Source organism: Coptis chinensis, chromosome 7 (genome assembly GCF_015680905.1).
Source record: "Coptis chinensis isolate HL-2020 chromosome 7, ASM1568090v1, whole genome shotgun sequence".
NCBI lineage: Eukaryota > Viridiplantae > Streptophyta > Magnoliopsida > Ranunculales > Ranunculaceae > Coptis > Coptis chinensis.
Window position 1 is genome coordinate 89,288,633 of NC_141462.1, and position 26,896 is coordinate 89,315,528.

Here is a 26,896-nt window from a genome sequence, read left to right on the forward strand (position 1 = left end):
TATCAAATGAGTTGAAATTTTATAGAAGTAATTTTCATGACTAGTTGAACACATCTACAAAAATCTATGTTATAATTCACGTTGTAGGTGAAGTTATGGGGCATGATATAAACTATGGTATAAAAAGTATGGTAAACGGAACATATATATATAATTATTATTATTTTATTTATTTTTTCCACAAAAAAATTATTTCAATTACAAATTTAAAAGTTGTAAATAAATTTTTAATGTTATGTTGCAGATTTTTCAAGGGGTTCTCCTTCATTCAATTACAATGCGAGTTTCTCAATTTTATCTTGTATTGGCTATTCTCATAAGTATTTTGGGCTGTAATAAAGTTGCAAATAGTAATTGTATTTACGTCTATGATAAAAGTTTTTTTTTTCATAAATGTTAGTATAGTTTTCATTTTATTATATATGTTTTTTTTTTTAAAATGGAATAGGAGGGAAAGAATAATATATTTAGAGTCTCACGAATATATATTATGAAAACACAAATAAAAGAAAGATTTGTGGATAAAAAAAATTAATAATTCAGAGAGAAAATAAAATTAATATTTGGCTATATTTTAATTAACTAGAGTTAATCAATAGTTAGAAATATAGTGAATGGGGTGCTTAAGAGACATTTTGCTCCTAAGAGCCTAGGAGTATTTTTTCTTTCTTTGTTATGAGTTAGGTTGTGTACGTTGAGTTTGTAAGAACAATCCATTTCCAGCTACTTCAATCCCATTGGAATTTGGACGTGCAATGTATTCACTAGTTTTATGTGTTTTCTATGAAGTCCATTTTGTTGATTCCTAGTATTATCACTAGGATCATTCCCGACTTTAAGTTATTCAACTAAAAAAAAATCAAAGTTTTGAAGATTTGTACAAATTTAACAATTATGAAAATTGTGTAAGATGATTTAGAATTTACATAACATTAGCATTAGCATGAATAGTGGGCTTTCGAAGTTTGGCAGCCCAAAGTAGATTGTAAAGGGAAACCCGTACGGGCCAAAATTGATCCAAAGAGTTTATCCCCAGATCTAAAAAGATATTTGATCGATATTTGCGGCCATCTAAACCTAACCCTAGTAGAAAGATAGTAAACCCCCAACTCACTCTCATCTATAAATTTAGGGTTTACGTCTCTAACATTTCTTGTACTTTCACAGAGGCGGGTTGAAACTTCTCCCCCTCTTTTACGTTTTACTTTCTCTCTTTCTTAGTAGTTCACTTTTATCAAGTCCATATTATGGCAGATGTTGAGTACCGTTGTTTCGTCGGTGGACTAGCATGGGCTACTGATGACCAATCACTCGAAAAGGCTTTCAGTAATTACGGCGAGATTCTTGAATCTAAGGTTTCTTGAATCGATTGATTGATCTACTGTGTTACTATGTTACTACTTCTACTGTTTCTTCTACTGTCACTGTTACTATGTTACTTTTGATTACTGATCACCGGAAACGGTATGTTTCTTTATCTTGCAGTGACGTGTGTAGTAGATCTATGACTCTATATTATAGATCTACTCATTATATGATCAGATCTGTGTTTTTTTTTTTTTGTTTTTTTTTGTTTTGATTTTAAACTCTGGGTTTGTTGTTTCATGTGTAGATTATCAGTGATCGTGAAACTGGAAGGTCAAGGGGTTTTGGGTTTGTTACTTTTACTTCTGAGCAGGCGATGAAAGATGCTATTGAAGGGATGAATGGTCAGGATCTTGATGGAAGGAACATTACTGTCAATGAAGCTCAGTCTAGGGGCAGCGGTGGTAGTGGAGGCGGTGGATCTCGAAGTGGAGGAGGAGGCGGCTATGGAGGAGGTGGTGGTGGTGGTTATGGAGGCGGCGGCGGCGGTGGGTATGGACGTCGTGAAGGTGGTGGTGGAGGATACGGTGGTAATGGTGGAGGAGGTGGTTATGGAGGACGTGGTGGCGGTGGCGGCCGACGTGAAGGAGGCGGTGGTGGTTATGGTGGTGGAGGCGGTGGCGGCTCTCGTTACTCTCGTGGTGGTGACTCTGATGGAAACTGGAGGAGTTAAATTAAGTGGAGTTTGTCTGTTTTTGACTCCTGTGATGGTGTTTTGATGTTATGTTATTTGGTTCTGTTTCAGTGTTAGGTCTTTTAACTTTTTGATCTATGGTTATTATCTATTATATAGTTGGTTTGTTCTCAGGTTCCATGAATGAAAGTGATTACACTAGTTTTAGTGATCCGTTTTGAGTATCCTTTTTTCTTGTGATCTTGGTTTGATTGTAAATGCTACAATATTTATATATGAATCGTGCCTAAGCTACCTTACTAAATTCAATACTGCTTGTTGGAAATGATTAAACCTAAACCACTAAACGTATATCTAATTCAATACTGATTGTTGCAAAAGAAATGATTAAACCTAAACCACTAAACGCACATCTAAGAACTTTCAGTTCACTTCCCATGTTACAAAATATATCCTGATATATTAGTACAAAATATTGTGATATTTAGAGATATCTATTCTGATTGTTTTGAGATATATACGACTGTAAATATTTGTGATATTTTGATGATATTTGTGATATTTTTATATATATAATAATTTTATTTATTATTTATTATTATAATTTAAATAATATATTGTAATATATCAAAAAATATTTATCAATATTGTAGATATATTTATAATATTTATATGTGAAACAATGTCAAATATCTTAAAAATATATATATATATCCTAAATATCATTAAAGATTAGATATTGATATATATATTTAGATATTAAATATCGATAAATACCCATATCCTAAATAAAGATTAAAAATTAGACATTTTATCTAGAGCAGTGGTGAGGTCCCGTGTATGAGGAATTCACTGGAACCCTTCAGATCTCGTGTAGTCATGAAGATGGCAATCGGTGACCTTGTCTGACCTTTCATGGACAAATCGTCAGCTCGTACCAAGTCAAAGTCTGTAAGATTTAACTTAAATAGAAGAGCTGGATTTCCAATATTTGGAATCTTGACTTCTCGTAATGAGCTCTTATATAGAAGATATGTATGAGCGAAATATTTGCTATGCGGATGGGGTGGGGCCGTGGGGGGTGTCCATGCAAACCATAAATTATGTCTAAAATTGTTCCGTTGCTCTCACAAGTCACAATAGCTCATTTGTCATTACCGACACTAAATTGCACATCATTAGGCTGGCCCTCCTAAGTCCTAATGACGAATTAACAAATGGGAAATTAACAATATTTTCTAGGCCCTCCTAAGTCCTAATGACGAATTAACAAATGGGAAATTAACAATATTCCAGTTTTCCTTTTCCAGTGTTAGTTACTTGGTCACTCTAGCATTTGAGGACAACATTACTTCGGCGGTACACTTTTAATGGCAAAAGTATCCCTAGAAAAGGCTTATAGGTATTGTTGTGACAATCAATCGTGGGGTTCAGCCGGATTGGTCGTATTTATTTATTTTATTACTCAGTATGCTCATTTTACCGAATTGGCATTTACGAATTAAAGCTAAACTCTTTGCTCAGGTAGGATTCGAAGCCAACTCCAATACAAAATCACATTCCCTTTTCTTTTTCCCAACATAGGGTCATGGACTCGTTATAATCAGTGACCTATCTTACGCTAAACGCCTAAACCAACATTTCCCGTTGAAAGGCATCTTCTCATGCAAGTGCGTCCAAACAAAACTTACATCCATTTCCTCTCTTTTTTTTTTTTTTTTCTTTTTAATTGTCGAAAAGATTCGCAGCAGAATCTTCAATAACCATTATAAGCTATAATGCTAATTTTCTTTAACAAAGAATGTACAGTATCTGGTGATGAAGTTCAAAATTCAAACCACAAATACAAAAATAACTCCATTTTATGAAGCTGTACCCATTTCCTTCTTTCCTTTGCTATAAAGGTTCCTCTTTGACGTGTAACTGCATTTATAGCTATAACCTGATGCCATGACCCCTTTCACCTTTAAAACCAGGGGAGAGATCATCAGCCCTATATTTACAAAAGTCTGTAAACAATTGACAACCAAGGCATTTTACAACAATGAGAATCAATATAAAAAATGAAGGCAACTAGCTCACAAAATACTAGAAAACTGCCGATAGTAGAACAAAACCGAAGAAGCTTCAAATCTTGACACCTGGAGAAATGAATGATGAAACCAGATTAGATGCAGGAAGTGACACCGACTTACAAATTTGGCTGATAAACCACAACTTAGGATTGAACATGGTCCTAAGTTAAAAATCTTGCTACTACATAGAGTCTGTTGCAAAATCACTTGCAGCAGTCCACTTTAGGCCAATTTCCTTATCCAGCGAATAGGCCATCAATGGAGAAGTCAATACCAAAGAAAACAATATGAAAACTGTCCCTGCTAAGCTGATAGCTTACCTATATGGACTTTCCAACTCATCAAAAAAAAATGCTAAATCAACTGCCCCGTATAAAACGACCAAGCTGTCACAAAAGAAAATTTTAAATGGGTATCACCGCACTGATGTCATTTTCAATGCCTGCTGTAGCTGTGCAAATACTGACGGATGCATTCTACTGATTGCCGCATTGAAGGATGCATCTCCATGAAGAGTGGCACAAACTTGAAGGTTGTCTCTAAGTGAAGTCTCCAGCGATATATTTTTTATTGGGTCTGAGGCCTGGATCTGACAAGAAAATTCGATGGTGCAAGTGTAAGCAAAGTATGTATTAAACTTGATCTAAATGTAACACATGGTTTTAGGAAGTTTTTCGAACATTACTTGTCTTTTCCTGTAATCTTTGGTTGGAAGAATATCCTTGTGATGAGAACCGGTAGAGCTTATGCTATCACCACTGTTATCCACAGTAAAGTTGGTATTATATTCAAAGCAAATATTTTGAAATATAAAAAATAGACAAAATAAATATAAATACATATAAAGAAAGAATCTTTATGACTTGGTAGTACACAAGTAGAAGTACCAACAACACTGGAATCAACCATAAGATATCTCACCTGGACTCGTCATTTAGTTCATCACTTTTACCAAATAATATACTGGTACATATGCTGCATGAATTGAAACATATCAGTGCAACTATCATACTTTGTGTACTATGTTCTCAATGAGTAGCACCAGAGTCGATGTAATACCTCAATATCTGATCAATTTTATCAAGCACCTCTGGCACTCTTAAGGTCAGGATGATAGCAAGAGCTAAACCAAAAGTCTTTTGCTGGATGGCTGTTGCACTATCAACCTTGACCTCAAAAAGAAAACCCTTGTTAGAAAATAATAGCAAGAGCTAAACCAAAAATTGTAGACGCGGCCGAAATACAACATATCAGCATCAGTAGATATCACCAAATCTGGTCAGATATCTTGCTGAGTGTAACAAAAATGGGCAGCTGACACTATACATCTGAAAATAGGTTTCTATCAACAATATGCTATGAGAACAGTGTCAATGCGTCTACCAACGCAAGAAAACTATTTGAAAGATAAAAACAAAATAAATGAATTGATAATGGTAGAACACCGAATACAATGATAGACAAGGATAATGCAAAGAGTTAAACTTTGAAAATGCTTGTTGAGTTAATACCTTCTCAAGCCATACATCAACCAGGCAAAGAAGTACGCTTTCCTTGACAGAAACACCCCCTTGTTGGAGAGCCAGAGAAAGTGAAGATTCCGATGTTAAGTGTGCAAAATAGTCGGTATTTGTCACCAATACTCTGGCAAGAATAGCTGCAGATGAAGTCTTTACAGCTGTCCTCAAGGGATCACGATCGCCTCCTCCACTCAAGCATATTACGATCAATTTCTACCAATATGATGTTTAACAAAAAGACAGCTCAAAGAAGTGGAAACCATCTTCATAATTATTCATTAGTTCACTCAACTTGGAAGTCTACGGAAAAATAAAATCCAGGTACCTGAAGGGTTGTGGCAATCAATGAAGGTACTTCCATGGGAAAACACTGGAAAAAGAGCACAAATGAAAGAAAGTACATAATGGTAATATAATCTGTTCAGTTAAACAGCATATAATATTATTACTTTAACTCAGCAATCAGCAATCATTGAACAGGTAACCTTTTCTCGTACAAATAAAAACTAGTTTGACTCGCGAAGGAACTTACAAATATTTGAAAACACACAATATAGTTGTCTTTTATAGGACTGTTTAAATGATCTCCTCAATGTAAAAACCTCAGCAAGCGTTATCCAACAATACCAAATTTATCATAAATCAACTTGTGAAAAACCTCAGTAATACTGTAGCTATTGGATAATTAATTTTCAACTACCAGCATACTATTTTTCCCTAGAAGTCGATCAAGTTACCCAGGAATTATGTAGAGTGTGACATGAATTTAATGTCTAAAAAAGTCTCAGCCTTTCCTTTTTTGGCCTTGTAAAAGTTTCCATGTAAATTTGAGATACAATTGGTTTGAAACAGAATAGGGATGTTTCAAGGTGTTTCTACCTCTCCAAATTCCTTAACAAAAGACGTAAATGTTTTAAAATGGCAGATCAATGATGCGAGGTCTCAAATATGAAAATTGGAATCCCTAAATCCATATACATCTCTTTGTTATGGTTTAGGGTTTAAATCTGTTTTCGATTTCATCTCACTTTCTCCGTTTGTGGTTTAGGAGTTTATTCAAACCCTGAAATGATATATTTAAATTTCTACGTCTATTGTCGGTATAAATGGCATTACCAGGTCATTCTGTGTCAGAAACTGTGTTCACAGGAATTAACATGCCCAGCGTATTGGGTGAAATCCACAAAACACAGCTTAGAACAACATAAAGCACGTCAAGTTCAAGTCTAAAATAATGCTAAGAGCCGATACAATGAATCCACTACAGGTTTTGACAAATATTGAGTAGTTTTAAGGAGCTCTGTATAACCCTTTGGGGTTTACATGAATATACTGTAGTTTGGGTGACGATGTCTATCACTAGAGCCTTGACACGATTAAGATTCGCTTACATTATGGAAAGACTGACAATTTGTCATAAATAAATATCCAAGACTTTGAACAGGCAAAGATGTCTAAAAACAATTAAATCTTTTCCTATGCCAAGATTACCAACATCTTCTAGTAGAAACTCTTGTGACACACTACAACAAAACTCTCTCTACTTACCACTCCTTAAGACTCCTCGGAGGGCCTTGGTGCCAAGTAGAGGACAATCATCAATTAATAACCCCAGTTCCTGGTTGGAATTGAATTAATGGTGCAACATTAAACTTCACTGCTCTTAAAGTAAGCACCTTTCAAACATAAACCACGCCTCACCTCTCAGGTACTATATTCACCCCTACGTTTAAGATGTTACTTGATAATCCGCTCCACTTTACCTCCAACAATCCCCATTTTACCGCCACCCATCCCTTATGGTAGTGTGGGGTCTTCCTCAAAGGTTTATGGTGCCACATAGAGGTCCAATCAATGTGGGGGTAGGACATGGCACAAACTAAATTACTCGTTTGGTCTATGCGCCTTTCCAGGATACCCTTGTTACAAACCTCACAGTATCACATGAGCTTAGATGAGATTTAAATCGAGTTATAATGAGAATCAACCATATACATGTTAGCAACCTTATGTAGTCTGGCTATTTAATGAAAATCATTCTTGAATGCCACAACACAAAATTTTGATAAACCTCCACAACTTTGAACGAGGGTAGTGTGTTTGTTTTTTTTCTTTTTCTTTTCATTTTCTGTCCTTTGTAACCAGGTGAGGTTCTCACTCACTCTTTTCTTCTATGTACTGTATTTTGTGCTTTGCACTTCTCTCTCAATAAAGTTTACCTATCAGAAAAAAAAACACAAAATCTTGATAAACCTCCACAACTCAAAATAATCAGTGAGCGGGAGCGAACTCTTGGGTTGGGTTTGGATGGCAGGCCAAATGTAACTTGGTTTCTGTCTGTCCGTTTACCCCCTCCCCCCTTTCTTCACTTCACTTCACTTCTGCCTCCTCTCCCTTACTCCCTCTCTCCTCTTCTCTTCACCCATACCCAGCTCTCTCTCTCTCCCAACCTCTCCCCCACTCACGCCCCCACTGCTATGCAGTAAATCTAGTAAAACTATATAAAGGCAAATATCTACAGCTTCACTACTGTGTTACTGGTAATTCAAGATGTCAGATTCTCAGGACTCCCTCAACTTTTTAATGCAAATGCAATGACCATAAAGCATCCATGAAACACCAGTAAAATCGACTACAACTATAAATCCATATAAGTTTCAAGAAAGTGATGAAATACACCAAATCCACTTGTATAGAAATATACCACTTAACCAAGAACACAAAGAGGTTTTCTTAATTGTCTTATACTTGATGCAGTTGTGTCATGGTAACTATGCTGCTAGAGAGTGTGAAATGACAGACACATACAAGTACCTGTATCAAAATTTCAATCACCGGCAATGTCGATTTCAGGCCTCTATCATTAACGTTGCCAACAATTTCATCAAGAAGTTTAGCCACACTTGAAGCGTGCAGATTTAAGAACTCAGTTCCACCTAAAATTATGTAGTCCTCAACAATGCTGGTAGCGACCTGCAGTTGAGAAACAAAGAGAAAGATATAACTATTGGAATAAAAAAAGGAGTGAACGCCACATAAGGTCCTTATCCTAAATCATGACTTTGAAAAAAAATAAATGATACAAATTATTAATAAAGAGCGATAAAAGGACAATATGCCTCGGCCTTAGAGAGAGACTTAGGTGTTGAAGTAGTGCAGGGACGTGAAGCAAGCTGATCAACAATCCACTCACTTAACTTGAAGCAGCTAATTATACTTTTATAGTTTGTGTCTTTAACCGTTGGATCCACCATGATTCAATGGGCAGTTGGGCACCATATGACTGAATCAGGCAAAAATAACATTTGGAGAAGGGAGGTAAAAGCACTCTCTCAAATAAAACATTCTTCGAATTCTTGAAATGCCTCTCGTTTTGGCTAGAACTTAAGACTAGATAAAACCAAAATAACACCACCTTGCTCAACATGTTTTAGTTTATATAAAGATAACCTATGGCTCTAATCTTTGCAGAACCCATTGTGAATAATCACTAAGTTTATGTATGTTATTTCTTTTTGTAACAGGAAGAAATAACAACTTTTGAAACCTCCGATTCATCCAAACCAGCTTCATCCGGGGTGGGTTTGGCATTCAACGTTTTAATTGATACATCAAATGTTATTACTGACCAATAAAAGCATATCCATGATAGAAGATAGTGTAGAAACAGTCAAACAAAAAGCAGAAAGCTTAAACAGCCATGGTCAAGATGTCAACACAAGCAGATCACTATGTGGCAGTATATATCGAACCTCCAAGTGATCAAAACTTCTTTCCATGATATTCACCAGAGAGGGAAAGAAACCTAGTAGTTGAGGCACCATCGATGGAGCATTAGCTAGTGTGACTTCCCACAACTGCATAAAATCAACAAAGTAAGTACAATAGTGCAGAAACGACCGACGAAAAATAAAGATTTACTGACTAACCAGCACACTGTCCTCCAAAAGATTTAGTTCATCAGGGCTGTTTACGTCAATACCCCTTTGCAGAATGGGCAGTAGCACGTTGTAACACATGGGTGATTGATGACCAAGTGCAACAACAAGGTGCTGCAGCGCAACAAGAAGTTGAATCTGCAATAAACTTTCACCAGAAGAATCCTCCCACACCTAGGCAGTTGAAGAGATTAACCACCCTCAATTAGGATCAGGCACAATAGTACGAACCCAGAACGACAATTTGGATTGACGCAAAACTCAAAATGAAGAGACAGAATGTACAGGCAATAAATATCAAGGTTAACACCCAAGATGAAGATGATGAAGAAAATCATTTTTCTTTCTTTAATCGTAGTGTGGAATACTTTCGACAACAAACAGTGAACCACAATAGTCACAATAGTACAATTATACCAATAACTGACCACTTGTTTATAAGAAGTACAAAAAACTTTAAATCCATATAACTGATTGTCTTGGTGCTTCATCTAAAACACGAAAGCAAAAACATAAGGTAAAACATTTAATAGACAGAATAATTATTAGAACAACGAATGCATGTAGCAGAAATTACCATGTTGTATCGGATAATAGTGTACAACAACTCAATTCGTAACTTCTAAGAACATGGTAAGTAATAACATAGATGAATAACCTTGTAAGAAAATAATTTAACGACTGCTACAACTCCAAAAATATTGAAGCCTTCAGAAGAATATTATGTCTCAATTCAATTGTGTCCAAACTCTCTAAATTGCAATGTAATATACAATATCATAATGGTAACTTTGACGTTTTGTAGATGAAGACCAGAAAACCGAAGTAAACCAAAAATAAGAGGACAAAGTGCATATACATTATACTGACACCAAATTAATAAGCAATTATTGATACATGCGAATGTAAGAGTATGAAAAAACAGAATAAGTGAGCCTCAATGTTGTCAGAAGTCCACTAGAAAGACTTTGAGACGTTGGTCTGACTTGAAGCTCATACATGAGGAAGGGAGGGATGGCGTTTAAAAATTTAAAATACAAAACATAGTGTGTCCCTCCCCCTATCAAAAGATTGCAGGTCTGAGTCCTTTCTACTGTAATTGCACCTAAACAAGTAGGTAGTGTATTTCTATTTCTAAACCAGTGTCCTAAGCTACTCACTACTAGTGCTGAAGGAAAACCATAACACAGAGTGAAATTTTTTAAATGCATTCCTGCAGCAAGAAACTTGAAATATCAAAGGTTCTTTTGTACATATACAGTGACAAAGTCAGCATCTAACACCAGGTGACATTGTCTGATTAGACAAATCAATCTATATAAATTAGTCAAGCAAACTTTTCATATATATTGTTCAATACCAGATACTTTCGGTATGAGCAATTTTATATGGACTTTCACTAGAAATTCTTAACATAGCCCATTCAATGAAGAAAACAGTACGAGCAATTTAACATAAAGTTTGACTAGAAATTCTTAACATAAGCCCATCCAATCAAGAAAAGATGGCGAAACTAATTTGTATTATAATTGCATCTGGAAAGATGCCTTATAGAGTGTTTTGGTCACTTTTTCTGAGTTTTGATTGCCCAAACAATGTGAAGTATCTTACGAAAAACTAACTGAGAGTTAACAGCTCGTCTTCTTGTTTTTGAGCAACTTCCGACAAATGCGAAGTAAGTCGGTCCCACATTTAGCACTTCCATTGTTTCGCCAAATCCATGCAACATAGATTAATAAATAAATAAATAAAAACATGGTCTTGGAAGATAAATCAACCCAGAATGGTTGTAGTTGTTGTTAAGCAAAATTATGTCGTTTGAGAAACAACAAAAACTATAGATAAATGATGATGAACTATGAAAAATCAGGAAGAAAAAAAAAATGGTAAAGAAGAAATTGGAAATGAAAACGAAAACGAAAGATGAAAGATGAAAGATGAAAGATGAAAGAACTTATGTGGATGATTTGCATAAATATCCATGAACTTAGTGAGTCGATCATTCCCTGCTTTTGAATTTTGGTGGTTATTAAGGATGAAGGAGATCCGTTCACGCTAGGTGCATGAAGAGTTGTCAACATTTAATTGGAAAGGGTATTCTTACTTCGGTGATCATTTCTTTTGTGCAAAGATCACTTACATGATTGTTAACATTTATCTCACATTATATTGACACCAGTTACAAGTGTCGTAGCCCGACAAAGTACAGAGTATCGGGTTCCCCTTGTGGTCTCAGCATTACGTTTCTAATAATTTAGACAGTAAATAGAATCTTATTACACGTCACGAATTATACATGATACATAGTAGTATATATTTATATTTTTTCAAGATGTCCTGTATGGCAGAAAACAAAAAGTGGTGCATATAGGGTGTCTTTTCGCATCCCAATAAGTATCCAAAACTTGTGGGCCACCTTTTTAAAGAATCCATGCAAACATATGTTGCATGTTACAGAGGCTGGACAACTAACATAATTTCACCTAATGAAAAGTTATAGGCATATTCAAGTCTTCTGTAGTGGTCATGTATTGTTCCATCTAGATCCTTAGATCGACGTACTTTATAGCAATCACATTCCTAACATATGATTCAAACCTGACAACATTGAAATGCAAATAAATCTCTCACTGTGTGTATTGAAACATCACGGCAATAGCCATCTAGAAAATTCTAGCAGGCAATGCACTTGCGAGTTTCATATGTGCCACCTCGCTAAAACAACATTTTTTTGTCTAAAAATTCTGGCTTTTAATACACTTTTTGGAATCTCAAAACATAAAAGTGTGACTTTGGATGAGGTGGCATGAATGCAACTCACAAAGTAAGTTACCTATAGCACTTCTCATACATAGGCTGATACTTTTTAGGGGTTCTACACTTCTACAGTTCTACCTATGAAACTAAATGTGATGAATCAGAAACTGAATAACTATTTCTTGTTTTTATCACATTTTGGTCTTTTGATGAAGTGTTGACAGAAGTATAACCTGAACACTGTAACAAATATCTCATCAAATCAGACACCAACAATTATGAACGTTGAATTATTACGTCACATGTTTGGAAAAGTAGCAGAAGTTCCTATTGCTTCCCAAATGCAATGAAAACGAAACTATGAAAATGAGCACCAAGGTGGAAATAGGAGAAAAGAAGGAAAAAATACAGCGGGAAGCATAAGAAAAAATAAACAAAAATTCAGTTAATACCTTCTGGAAAAAATTCACCAACTTATTTGCGAAGGGAATGATCCCATTGACACATTCAATAAGCGTACATATTAAATTCAAAACTTGAACCTGAAGACAAAATAAAATAAAATAAAAATCTGAGCTTCAGCTAAGGCATCTCGAAATAGATATGAAACCAGAATATCAGAACAAAAATAAAACAAACCAAACACAAAAAATATATATATGAACATGAACAATTTAATATACTAGCACACACGCTTAGGGGCACAGAGACTGAGCCAAACAGTTTTTTTCCTTTTCTTGTTTTTCTGTTTTTTGAATGGTAACCATAAGCTGCTAAGTCATATTGTTGTTAACCAAGAAAACACCTAATCAATGTTTAATATATATATTTTTTCAATCTTGGAGTGAACCTTGTGTGTTACAGCCAATGACCACAAGTACACAAAAGAATTAGATAGAGCAGTATAATAGCAAAAGAAATAATAATGAATGAAAGGTCGCACCACATCACATGTTTTCACCTTTAATTTGTTTTGAAGATAGATATAAAGTCTTTTGTGTGTCACCTTTCAGATCATGGAACCAAAATGTTGAGGTGATTTATAACCAAAAACTACTTCGAGATCTTTTGCCGTACCACGAGTCTTTCTTGGGAGAATAAGGGCTCTAATGATTATAATGTTCAATGGGTAATTTATAACATAAACTTATTAACTACTTATAGAAGCTGAAGCCCGATTGTGGCCAACATTGCTTATAATAAATATGTAAACATACATCTGTCAATAGGCCTTGGGCAAGAGTATTATCATGGGTCCACTCTCCAACAAAGCCAAAAGGCTATCGTATGATCTACCAAATGCCATTGTATAAATTCTATGGAAAGAAGGAACACGAGGATTTTTTAACAAAAGGAAAGGGAGTTGCATAAGTTGGTAGGGAAAATCAAAGAACTCCTATTTGATTGGGGACGTACTACTCCAATGTTTATGGGTGTAACATATGTTGACTTCATGTGTAATCGGGATGGGCTAGTGAGATGAGCGAGCTTTGTGATTGCCTAATTAGGGTTTTGGGGAGGTTGAGTGTGGTTGAGTAGCTCCTTGCTACTTAGACCCTTGAACATTGTAACATTATTATCTTTCTAGGAATACAAGTGAGTTTTACCGATCAAAAAAAAGGAAAGGGAAACCAAACAAAGGAGCATAACATTATTGGAGTCATATATCGATCAACTTAAAAGATACAAACAAATAAACTAGTACAACTTTTATAGAGTTTTTAGAAGTATGTGTGTAAGACTAAAAAGACTTTGACAGTTCCATATTCATTAATCTTTTTCTTAGTTGTTAAATTGATATGCTATCAATTCAAATTATAGAAAAAGTACAGTGAGGTATCCTTACAATAGAAACAACAAACAACCAATGAAAGAGAAAAAACAAGAAATCACATGGCTCCAAAGCAAACAAGGCTCAAGTCAAAATGTCTACACATCTACATATGAAGTCCCCAAAAAGAATGTTACTAGTTCCCTTCGGAGTCATGTTTGGACCAGAAGAGTAAGAAGCCTTTAATGGACAGAACCACTACCTCCGAAAAAGCCACAACCCCCTCTTTATTAATCTTTACAATCTATTATTAGACAGTATAATAGTTTTCAAAGACCTGACCTTGGAGTCGAACTCTTGAACTTCTTCCACCAACTTAAAGAGTAAATCGAAGCATGTTGGAAGCAGATCACAAAAATCTTGTTCTGAGAAGTTTGCATTGTCAACAAGGCACCATAGAGACCGGCAAGCTGCAAGCTGCACAGTATAACCACGACTTGATTAAAATATAAAGGTTTATAAAGATTAAAGAATTTTAAAAGGTCGTACAAGACATTCACACGGGACATAAAAGAGAACTAATGCAACAGGTAATGGACGGGGAAAAAAAAGCAATGGAAGGAAAGGCATCGCAGTGGCCAGTGTGTACCTTGACTGCTATATCTTTGCCCTGAAGCAATTTGACCATAGCACAATATATTGGCCTTTTTGTGTCCTCTTTAATCTAGCATAAAAGCCAAAACGAAAGACATCATATCACAACTTAAAAGCAAATTTCAAATCCATGAACTCATTGTATATATATATATAAACAAACAAAATACAAATTTAGATACTACAATTAGAATTTATTAGAATATCTCCAATGGGGCGTGTGCAATATTACACCTCCACATAGGCTCCATATAGGTGCCATTCAGATTTTACAACTCTCACACTAATGTATTGAATGAAACTAGGGGAAGGTTCGATGACCTCCACCTTAGATAGACTCCAAATGAACTCCACCGCTTAATGGGCCAATTGTTGGTGATGATAGTCCTCCCATAATGGAGATCATCCCAAAAAATCAGCTCAATGGAATATGTTTAACCTTGTCAAACTTTGATTACGAAATTTTATTTTAGTAAACGTCATGAATCCTGACCTGTGATACTCATTATTTTTTATTCTGATATGATATTGTATGAATTTTCAATAACTGTTTTTGAGATTTACTAATATTCAGAGTTATCATTAATATTTTACTGAAAAGAAAATTGCATTATAAATTGATCCCCATATGTGGTCATAGCGCTAGTAATAGCATGCCTTTGCACCTAAGGTGTGCCTCTTCCAAGACGCAATTTCTGCATTTATGCCCACAAAAGAAGATATAGTTGGTCGAGCAACATTGGGGTGACAACATTAAAGCACAGTGGTGAGGACACAAAAGACTGGTGAAAATACAAGATCATGATAAATGCATATTTACATATCAAAACTTCAAGAACCAAGCAGAAAAGAAATATGTATATATAAAGAGAATATTGTACTTAAATTTACCTCAGAAACCCATTGCCCTAGAAGGAGTGCAACCTCTCGATGGACAATGCGCATGTTTGGATGACCATTCATGAGTTCAAGGGACAACGCCGCGTTAAACCTGCAATAGCAATAGCAATAGCAACAGCAGAAAATTTTAAGGGACCACATAGAGTCAAAGGCTAGAGAGAGAGACCAATTCGGTGGTACGCCAATAAATTTAATAACTCAAATTATTTAAACTCCATAGATTGTAGGATCCACAGCTCATGAATCCCAGATCTGCACAACTAGGATATGAACACGTCTTGATGTAGTCCAAACATTGAACCACCTTAGACGATGTGCAGTGATATTTCTGTGTAACTGTAATGATATGCTTTTTATACCAACTAAAACCTCACTCCTCAGCTTTCAACAAGAAATAAATACAGTTCGAATATTACTGTAAATACCTTTTCCAAATTTATATTTCTATTTAGTCGAAAGCTCCGTTGACCAATCGTCAACCCAAACAGAAAAATCAATACTAAAGATGAAATTTAATGCGCTAATGTGTGAAAAGTCTATTGAAATTATGCATTTGGAGCAGATATAGCAAGGAAGGTACAAGGGACCTTGTTTTGAGTTTGCATCAGCTGATCAAATAGCATTTCGTGTTTGGAAATTTCAACAGATCGGACAGCTAAATATTGCATACACAACAGTCAAAAAGAAGAGCCTACCAATCTTTGAAGTTCAGATAATTTGATAACTGATAAGATACATGCCCAGCGGCACCATATGCAGCATCCTTAAGAAGCATTCCTGGAGTAATTGCAGTTTCGGAAGCTGGGCAACCATTCATAGCTTCTTGAAGAATGGAAACAACCACAGGAGCCAGCAGCTGAAAAGAGAAACAAAAATAAAACAAAATGTCTCTCCCAGTTCAATGATGAAAAGAGCATTAGTGCCAATGACAAAGAGCATTAGTGCCATGCAAGTAAGCCTACTTGAGTATGATTTTCAAACAGAACGATGAAGAGAGCTTCTGCACAGGGCCTCAATTTTTCTGTCCACTGAACCATATCCTGCTCGTGGTGAAAGGATTCAGGGCTCTGATACCACACTTCCAAATCACTTGCAGTGAAAACAAAATACCTGTAAAAGAATGGAGTACACAAAACTCACCTTAGTAACAATCACAAAATAAAATAAAAAATTCTGTGCAATCAGTCCAAGCAACCATTTATCGAAGAAATGATACATAACTACCCCAAATAACACACCCTTTGCAATATATAACTCCAGAAAAAGATGCTAAATGCAATATATCAAGCATATGTAGATTGCAATCTGTTAAACCTGTGATACTGTTTTAATCATGTGGCAACGGGCTTTGCCTCAAAATATAAGAACCTAGTTTAAAATGAAAGTTAAAAACACAACGATTAACATCCCAAGTCCCAACTATAACACAACTATGAAGCAAAAAAATCTAAAGTAAAATGCTAAATGCATCATATAAAGCATATGTATAGTGCATCCAATTCAACTTATGGTGTGTGTGTGTGTGTGTGTGGGATAAGTAAAAATTAATTTATTCGTAAACAGCAGCGCTATTACATCAATACCCAACCCAGGTAATCGAGGTTACCTGTAGTTAGCCCATACCCAGCAGCAAAAGAACAAATAAAAGTAACAGGGAAGAAATACAAAAGAGATACACCCAAAAGACCCGAAAAACTTCTATCGAAAAAAAAAAGACCCGAAAAACTGAACCTAACCCTATACCACCTGACCAACCCACAGGACAGACCACCTCCCTATTCGTATTCCGATTTCACCCCTACCGCGTCAGACCAACTTATGGCAGTGTTGCAAGGACAAAGCATTGAGTGATACCTCAAATAGAACTGTTACCGAGATTCATCATTGTTTATCTTCAACGTCATTAGATTCATTTTAAAATATACAAGATGACATAAAAGAATGTGGGGGAAAGAGAAAAGGAACTAATCGCGGTAACTTCTAGGACACGAGTGGTAGGGCTGTATAATCCCCCAACAATAAATAGAGAAAATCCAGAGACCAAATTGAAGCCACAAGTATAGCTCATAATCTTTACTAACCTTCTTATTAAGATGTTACACAAAAATACTACACGGTCACCAGGCAAGAGAGAAGCAAGTACGTCACAAACAGCAACTTTCTTCATCTGCTCCCTTGAAACACCATTTTCATTGATCACACGACCAATGAGGCTTGGTTTATATTCTTTACACTCCAAAATTGTTTTCACCATGATCATGCATTGAATCTGGAACTGTTCAAAAGATTCTATTTCTTGCTCAGGATTTGTGATACGGGCCAAACAGAAGTCCATAACAGGTCGAAGAACACATTCATCTCCAAAAGAATAGGGATGCCTGCCCTGTACTGAAACTAAAACTTTCATCAACTTGGTACATAACCTCTTTGTGAAGTCACAAAATTTATGATGCCTCTCCAGAAAAGATGAATCTGCAGTATCAAAGATGGTTGTTAGCAGGGGACTTAATATTAAAACCTCTTTTAACGTAGATGAGAATAAGTAAATAGTTTTTCTTCTTTGATTGGTAAACGGTTATTGTCAATTGTGATCTTGTGCAGGTGATTTCGAGGTCATTGGTGCAATCTTTCATAACATATTATGCTTCAGCTGACAGGAACCTTCACAAGAAAGGTTACTGTAAGTCTGTAACCCAGTGTTCTAAAAGTCGGGCTAGGCGGTGGCTAGGCGCTAGGCGGTGCCAAGGCGACTTGAATAAGCCTATAATCGGTGGACAAATCGGTTGCCCGATTAGGCGGGAGTAGGCGGTCCGAGTAGGCAGTCCAGGCGGGCTAGTTGGGAGAAAAATCAGAAATAGTAACTACAGTTTTCATTTACACACCTTTCTTTTGATTTTCTATCTTTGATTTCACTTTTCATCAGGTTTGCCACTGATGGCTTTGCTGTGGCTAGGCTGTTTTGACTCTCCAATCTCTACCCGATGGAGAAGAAGATCTGACTTTGATTTTAAAAATAATATTTTGTTGGGAGGATAAAAGCGTCAATTTTTTATGTTTTAAACTAGCAAGTAAAGGTGGGTTAGCCACATTACTAAAGTGGCCCTGTTGAGGGAACACTATGTGTTGTAGTGCAAATCAGCCACATACATGGTTGTTTTTTTATTTTTGTGGGGGCACGTGCTTTTCTCATTCATATTTGTTTGTCTATATGGGCTTTTCCCCTGATATTGATGTCTTTGGACGATGCATGACTTAACTAAATGGAATTACTTGTTTTTTGGTGAAGACTAAATGGAATTACTTGGAAACTAAATGGAGTATGGAATAACAAATTAACAACAATGAAAACAAATAACGACATGAAAAATATATGCAAAAATAAAAATTCAATGGTGTAATATACCAAATAGGACAAGTTCATGGGTCAAAAATGCACAAAATCCTTTTAAGAAGTTTATTAAGTTTCATTTTTCATATATATATATTAATTAAATAAAACCGCCTAGAGCCTAGCCCATCTAGGCACCGTCTAGAAGGGCTAGGCGCTAGGCGGCCCGACTACCGCCTAGCGATTTTTAGAACATTGTTGTAACCTATATACAAAGGAAGTTATAATTCACTTTCAATTTCTTATACATGTATTTATGAATACTTTGATCGGCCAATAAGGGGTAAATCAAGAAAACCCTTTTATTAAAGTGCCGACCAAATGCTATATCTCTTTGGGAGTGGATATATGAGCAGCTCTTTATACGTCTTTGTGTACATCTAGCATATAAAGACGAAGCCACAGAATCAATTGAGGGCGGACTTTTTGGATAGATCATCATCCATACAAAATATCAACTCACTTGAAAATGTTTTAAACCTTGGTCAAGAGATGTATGAAATATTAAACAGTCCACAATCTACAATTTTTCCAACCCTCTTTTGAGCAAGTTAAAAGTTTTCCAATATGAGCTGATTTTTGTTTTCTTTTTTAATTTTTTTGAACATTACAAAATTCAGCCCTCAACTCTCTTCATAAATCCATTGTTTAAAAGCGAGATATATACAAAGATGTTTAAAGAGAAGTCTGTATGTTCATTCCCTATCTTTTTTATCTTTATATCTCAAGCTGTAAGAAGTGGATCTAAATAGTCACAAAGATATTTGTGTAAAATATAATTCCCAGTTTCTTTTGCGTAAAACCAAAATGCATAAGCATGCAGCAACGAGGATGTAATATCAGTTGGAAAGAATTCACAAATAAGATAGTATATCAAAATAATTCAACAAAATTTAGTAGGAAGACGCTAAGCAGCATAACAGAAGCCTAAAAAGGATAAGAGAAAACGGAGCTTATGGGATCCAAACTCTGATCGGCCTTTTCTCTTTCTCCTTTATTCAGCAGGCTGTCTGTCTTGAGGGTGAAAATGGGTGAAAGAAAAAGAGACTAATCCATTGACAGCATTCTTGTAATCAATGGCAAGTGTTTTACCCATGGGTACTGGATGGGAGAGAAATGAGTATTTTGAGCTACGTTGTCAGGGGCGAGACGCTAGGCTTCCCAACTTGCGCCTCCGCAGAGCCTTGGCAATGCCTTTGAAGAAAAATTTCATTAAGATTGGCACCTTGAGCACCTTGCCCGTCTCAGCAGTACTGGCGCTCTGCTGAGTATCTATAGGCTGATAGCTCACTCTAATATTTTGTTCTAGGCTCAAAAGGTTCATATCAAAATAGATTAGACAAGGCTGTTGCTCGTGCTCAGATGGACAGATTACTCTAAGCATTCTAACTTCAAAGTGTCACTTATGAAATTGATTGAAATCTTCCACATATCCAGGAATAATCTTCCTGAGTTCCGAGACATAATAGGGCTATTGCAAGAAGACATACAGTACAGGAAAAGTAGTTTCTAAGAAGTTGAGGCTCAATGTCAATATATTCGAAACTTACAGTATGGAAGAAATAATTGGATGGCATTCAAGAGCACTGGACAGACTTCCTTGACCGGACGGACCTCCTAAGCAGACACAAACAAATAAATTAAATAGTTCGAAAGAAAGATGTTTGTGCAAAAGTAGGAGACGAATATATTAGTGTAGAAAACCATATTGTAATAAGTACCTGCATAGATTTGGCATCACTCTGAAATCCTGAAATAATCAGTTGCCTTACTACCTTCAAACAAAACAGCCACCTCTCACATGTTAGATAGAGATCATCTTGATGTTCAACAGGAGCATTTGATGCAAAGCTCTGGGTAAGTGCAGAGAAAGCACTCAGTATTGCCTGCCAATCATTCTGCCATAGTTGCCAACTAAACTGGAATAAGTGGGAGGATATCTGCAAAAGAAGTACCCAAAAACTTGTGATGAACCCAAATTCCATAAAAGCTACACTTTTCTCTTTTAGAAACAGACACACATTTTCTCCCCAAACAATCAACACATGCACAATGAACGCACAAGGACACATGTATATGTAACCTTAAAACAAAGAATAAAACATACAGCTTATAAATATAAAAATGACCACTGACCCTCTAATGAGACACACACACACACAAAAATGAATAGCAATCCAATGTAAAATCAATGTTCTGACAAGATGTATATTATTTTATATAATGTTCACCCATATAAACTTAAACTCTAGGCCCAAAAGATAGCGATTATGGGGATGCATTTTTGTGCAAGAGGTTAACCACTGATCCTCATGCCTAAGCGTTAACATCCTGGGGGAGTGGCATCTTAATGCCATTGCAAACGTAAAATAAGTCTGCAAAGTCACCTAGGGATCACAGATTCATAGCAACATAAAAAGAAGATATGGACATCCAGAGTCTAAGCCAACATTGCAAGAACTTGGAGGAAGTTGTTGACCAGGGTATTGGTTCAACTCCCAATGGAAGCTTATACCTAGATATCTTTCTAAGTTGTTTCAACAAATCGTGGTCACAACCAGAGCTAAAATAGAGGAAGCACTCACTAGTAGATTATTTTTCTAACCAAACCAAACAAAATCATCATGGTCTAAGCATCTTCAATATGTGTTCTTGTGGTCAACATAAAAGGAGTGCATGTGCGCATCTTTATACACATGGACTTGCAACGAATTCGTGAATTTTCAGATTGCTATGGTTGTTCTTTGTTTAACATTTTTGTGAATTTGAAATCCGTTAGCCTTCCATTGTAAGGGTTGTCCTTAGACCTTAGTGCATAGCTATGGGAGTATTGGATTGTATGAGGGAGTGGCAAAAGAACACTGCCAACCTAGCTGAGTTGTCCTATATGCCTGGACGTCCCATCTCCTTCTTCAATAGTACTGCACTTGATTTGACAAATATTTGTATATCTTATCAAGAAAAAGAAAAGTTGATGCGTATATACCTCAGCGAAATTCCTCTGATCTAGAGTAAGACGCTTGGAAGACAGCTCCTTCAGAGTTCGGTAGAGAACCATAAAAATCCTGTGAGATGTAAGAACATCGGCTGACTGAAGCTGTTGTGCTAAGACTGAAAAGAGCTCTGGCCTGAATGAGGGATCCATCCGTGGGTGTTAAATACTAGGAATGTAGAACCCAATAGAAAAGTAGTAATGCTAAAATAAATTATTAATCACTTGTCTCAGTCAAAAATATTGTTCAGCACAAAGTTCTTTTTTTTCTTTAGATTGGTAAAATAGGCGAAAGTACCACATTCAGTACAAATGTGGTCTGAAAGATTAACACTAGGTAACTGGGAACAATCTTCTCAGAGAACTAGAGAAGCAAAGAGAGATGCTACATATAATCAACTTAATCCTTGAAAATCAAACATCTATTCAGTTGCTATTCTTGCTAATACTTGCAGTGTCCAACTAACACCTGGCAAACCACAAGAATCTCAATATTGTGAGAGAAAGAAAACAGTTCACTAGTTCAGATACCAGTAATTCTGGATTTGAAACTTTATTAAATTTTTGAAACAAAATAAATTGCATTTAAAGTTTGCGTTGTTCATGAAAATAACGTTGATTTAATTTGATGGCTGACTAATGCAACTCAAAACATGTCCAAACTTTCAATCTTATGCGCATGCAAAAGTAAGGGAAAGGCAAGTCAGTTAGGAAACCAACTGCTGTTGGACACCGTTTAAAAAGAATGACTAGAAACCAAAAAGAAAGGGGGTGAGAAGATCAAGGTAAGGGGTGGTATATTAAAAATTGAACCCACAAAATGGATGACTACGATACAGCGAGATCCATAAAGCGAAATTTACATATTTGTTGCAAAGACATCGTTAATTTGATAGAGATGGTTGACATGTTTCAATCATGAACTTCCCAAGAAGCGCGTTGTTAGGCAATGGAATTTGTAATAAACCATCAAATAGCTAATTCAAATCAAAGAAGGGGGGAAATAAAAACATGCTGTGGAAGAACTTCAGATAACTATGCATTCATAGTTATTTCTAAACTGTGAAATCAGCATATGTTAGATCCTAATTTTATCAGCAGCATGTTTGACTTTGGAACTGAGAAGTCAACATATTCTATTACACTTGGAACAAATAAGCACCATACACCAATACTCTCAAGCTAAGTTTGTCATTTCATAAAATGCTGTAAATACAACACAACAACGGGAAATATATGGAAAAATAGATAAAAGACATACCATTCTCTTGGATAATCAACGCGAGCAATTTTTGAAATAAGAACGGCTAACTGGAGAGCTATCTGCACTTAATCAAAAATCGAGATTAAAAAACTAACATACATTCAGAAACAAAACAAAACTTTGTTCACAGAGAAGTTTTTAATTGAGTGGAAAAAGAATAAAGGGTGCAGAACAACCAACGGTTCAAAACTCTTTGAGTTATGATATGAAATTATGAACCAAAAATACACTAAATTCCTTGTATAGTATACTCAAAGTTACAATTTTAGGTTTGGATATGATCAGGGGTTCAGGGCAGATGCAGAGATTAATATTAGAGAGATCTGCAGTGAAGTCAAATTTCAAGACCCAATGTTTCCTTCCAAAATTACACAGGCCCCAATGCTCACTAAAAAAAACTTCAAGTAATTAGTCAAAACAAAGGAAGATTCCTTACTGACTATCAAATGTAATATTCTTCTGATAAACCTGATTAGTGACTAACAAACAAATTTATTTACTTATTTTTCTGATCCTTCTTTTATTTCTTTCTGTTTTTTAGTCTTTTAGGTAAGACTTGTCAAATGTATGTGCTCCTGATTTCAGTTTTCCAAAATTTGTTAAGACCATTTAGGATATTCTGGTGGTTTTATAATTCAGATATGTAATGGCATCGATAATGTTAATAGCAAATGAACAAAATATAAGTTCACCCATTCCCCACATTTTGTCTATGCAAATCCTAATAGACTAAAGAATTATAATACTCCATTTGTGTTTGGAAAATGAATATAACATTTTTATGCACTTCAAAAATATTTGTTTGTACTTATAAAATTCACATTCAATAATCAACATTAACAAATGGAATTACATATACCAATGAGCACTACAAAACAAGAAGAGCCCTCAAATGCCATCAAAGTACCAAATACTAACCTAACATTATTAGTGGTATAACACCATGTGCTATGTTAGTATTAGAGAACCCCACATGAAGTTAAGATGTTAAATCCCTGTCTCTGACAATGAAGTAAAGTGAATAAGGACAGAAACTGAGCACTAAAAAGCTGCAAACATTTTGTAGTGAACTGTTGGTGTATCCCTCAAGCGCCAATGCAACTGTTTATACTGTGAGGCTACATCCTCAATGGTGTGAGGCATGCGCCTTGAGGCTCAGCCTCACTGAGAAGTCAGGTTTCACCCAGGTGAACTCTTCTTTCTTTTTTACCAATTTTTTCCACTGATTGGAACACTTCACCCTAGTAAGTTCTTTAAAGACTAAAATGTGCCTATTAGGTTATGTTTTGAGCATTTAAACATCTCAAACAGTGGGTACACCCTTAAGCCACACTACATTTTACTTGTGCCATACCGATTTCATTAAGATAGCGTAATGTTTAAACTTTTTCTTGATTTTTCCACTCCTTTTAATTTTTTTATGGAGGCTTAAACCTCAAAGCATCTGAGCCTCGCCTCAAGGCTCTGATGCGTTTTTAAACTGAAGATGAGAGCTCAATTGGTTGGAATCAATAGAGCATACACTAGTTACTAGTATGTGGTTTTTAAAACTTACCCAGGGCAAGTCCACTCATAGATCAGCCCCTCGATATGACCACATGCTTAACCCAGATCGATGCAGGAAATAAGTGCATAAATATATATATTTCATTTGACAGAACAAGAAACTACAACATCAAGCAAACACATACCTTATTATTCTCTTCTCTCAAGTGTGACAGCAGTTTCTGCCTCAGATGTATCTTCTCCTCGTGGCCTATTCCTCTGCAAGAAATATTCCCAAAAAAAACAGGTGAATTTGAATGTAAAAGTAACTAAATATGTACATTCTTACAAAAGTAACAAGTCTAAATCAACCTTTTTCAACGTTCAAATGTATCAGACTGTTCAAGCTAAACAATAAGCCGGAAAAGTATGTCCGGTATTAAAAAACAACTTAATATCAGACATACAAGTCCAATGTGGGAAATCGCCCATTGACAGCTTGAACTTCCCTTCGTCCAGTTGGACATTTCAAGTGATGGAAGATTGCATTCATATTCCAGTACATTACTTTCTCTTGTTACCACCATTATAGTGAAGTAAGTAGACATCATCTCATAATCATTAAATCAGGTGTGCTCTCAAGACCTTAAGTGTGACAGTTCCAATAGCAATAACACTATAATTGAAATGAAATCAGTAGACACGTAAACAAATTAACTCACTGTGAATCACGCCTATGTCTCCAATACCGAATAACACCATTCTTAAAATAAACAGAAGCTAATAACCGAACATCCGGTTGAGACGCCAGATCTTTCGCTGTAATCACTTCCTACATTTAATAAAACACCAATCAATGAGTATAATTCAACTTACAAAACCCTAGAAATGACAAAAAAGGACAAAAAAAAAAAAAAATGATTACCATGAGACAAGAGCAAAAACCAGGTCTGTTTTCAGACTGAGATAAAGCAGCTTCTGCTGGTTTACGTAAAGTTTGGTCTCCACTTAATGAGTTTTTAAGTAATGAATACATCGCGGGTAGGTCTGACGATGTCAGCGCCATCGCTGATTTATTTTAAATGGGATTCGATCGGAATGAATTTGAGAATTAGTGAAAATGAGTGGGTTTTATTGGGGTGGAGTGTTGAAGAAGTTTTGGTTTTATTTTATGGTCGGTGAAAATAGAGTGGAATGTGGAGGTGAGCGATTTTGTCGCTGGTTTTTATAGCACGGTGGAAGGAGCCAAATGTTTGATCAACATTTCTTATGCGTCGTCGTGTCTGTCTGTCTGTCTGTTGCTGCCTGGTTGTTGTCCGGCCCATCATTTTGGCCCACTACAAATTGTGCATCTCAATCAAATATTCAGATTGGTCTCTTCTTTTTACCTTGAATAAAAAATATAACGGTGTTACCTAGATTAACATTTGCTAGGAAATCCATTCAAATATTACACACAATTCTTCATTAATTGATTGAGTTTTATTGAATATCTTTGAAGAAAAATGTCAAAATACAAGTCTATGAGTATTGTTTAATGAGAAAAATAGTTAATTTAACTGGTATACTGCGTGGCAGTGGGGAGTGAGCGGAGCTGCGGAGGGGAGAGAGATGGGGGTGAAGGAGAAAATGTATTGGGAGAGAAGAAAAAATGAGAGAGAAGTTGAGGACAGACAGACAGAAACTAACCAAGTTGGTTTTTGTCCGCATACCCCCCTTTCTGCCAAGATCGTTCGCTCCGCTCACTCAATTACATTTTTATTTTGATAACAAATTTTACCTACTCTAAAATTGCTGAAAAATATTGTGAACTTAAACAAATTTTCTTATAATAACAATGTATTGTGAACTACATACAGAATCGACCCAATCCAACAATAAATCGTGATGGGCCTAAACTTTCTCGTATGAACAATAAAATATAGTCGACATTTATCAATGAACAATAACATTTTTTTTTTATAAGAATTGATGTGTGTTCTTCTTCAATTGTTCATTAATGTATGTCTCTTTACATAATACAAAATCGAAAAGTTGAAGAAAAAAAAATCAACAAAAACTATTAAGAAAATTTGTTTTTGTGATGTCTTTACAATCCAATGGACGATACCAACTTTTTGAAGTGTGATGTTGGAAGTGTGATGTTGTTAATC

The 26,896-nt window shown here is 35.7% G+C and overlaps 2 protein-coding genes across 4 annotated transcripts; one reads left to right on the forward strand and one right to left on the reverse strand.

Annotated features, from left to right (window-relative positions):
* Window positions 1-924: 924 nt before the first annotated feature.
* On the forward strand, window positions 925-2,223 carry LOC147489793 (glycine-rich RNA-binding protein GRP1A-like). The gene is made up of 2 exons (XM_086572139.1): window positions 925-1,355; window positions 1,613-2,223. Exons 1-2 carry the CDS (start codon window positions 1,248-1,250, stop codon window positions 2,036-2,038), a joined length of 534 nt encoding a protein of 177 aa, XP_086428265.1. The 5' UTR covers window positions 925-1,247; the 3' UTR covers window positions 2,039-2,223.
* Window positions 2,224-3,765: 1,542 nt separating this feature from the next.
* Window positions 3,766-25,941, reverse strand: LOC147489794 (ARM repeat superfamily protein). Of its 3 annotated transcripts, XM_086570103.1 has the most exons (25): window positions 25,669-25,941; window positions 25,466-25,575; window positions 24,950-25,022; window positions 23,256-23,317; window positions 21,989-22,130; window positions 20,724-20,942; window positions 20,553-20,619; window positions 17,696-18,086; window positions 16,577-16,724; window positions 16,310-16,470; window positions 15,606-15,705; window positions 14,710-14,784; window positions 14,403-14,537; window positions 12,742-12,831; window positions 9,524-9,706; window positions 9,347-9,451; window positions 8,409-8,567; window positions 5,920-5,964; window positions 5,586-5,807; window positions 5,134-5,240; window positions 4,996-5,049; window positions 4,760-4,832; window positions 4,395-4,663; window positions 4,082-4,140; window positions 3,766-3,963 (listed from the first exon to the last, which is right to left on the reverse strand). In XM_086570103.1, the coding sequence occupies exons 1-23, from the start codon at window positions 25,807-25,809 to the stop codon at window positions 4,490-4,492; spliced, it is 3,036 nt and encodes a 1,011-aa protein (XP_086426229.1). In that variant the 5' UTR covers window positions 25,810-25,941; the 3' UTR covers window positions 3,766-3,963; window positions 4,082-4,140; window positions 4,395-4,489. The 3 variants fall into 3 exon arrangements, with proteins under 3 accessions (XP_086426229.1, XP_086426228.1, XP_086426230.1); XM_086570102.1 differs by having other exon boundaries at window positions 3,766-4,140; XM_086570104.1 differs by lacking the exons at window positions 21,989-22,130; window positions 23,256-23,317 and having other exon boundaries at window positions 3,766-4,140.
* Window positions 25,942-26,896: the final 955 nt, after the last annotated feature.

Bases quoted from the DNA above. Each gene is read 5' to 3' on its own strand.
- LOC147489793 (XM_086572139.1), top strand. From the start codon at position 1,248: ATGGCAGATGTTGAGTACCGTTGTTTCGTCGGTGGACTAGCATGGGCT. The intron at 1,356-1,612 runs GTTTCTTGAATC...TTTCATGTGTAG, and splicing joins GCGAGATTCTTGAATCTAAG to ATTATCAGTGATCGTGAAAC.
- LOC147489794 (XM_086570103.1), bottom strand. From the start codon at position 25,809: ATGGCGCTGACATCGTCAGACCTACCCGCGATGTATTCATTACTTAAA. The intron at 25,023-25,465 runs GTGAGTTAATTT...TATTTCTTGCAG, and splicing joins AGACATAGGCGTGATTCACA to AGGAATAGGCCACGAGGAGA. The intron at 22,131-23,255 runs GTATGTCTTTTA...TCCCTCATTCAG, and splicing joins GTTGATTATCCAAGAGAATG to GCCAGAGCTCTTTTCAGTCT.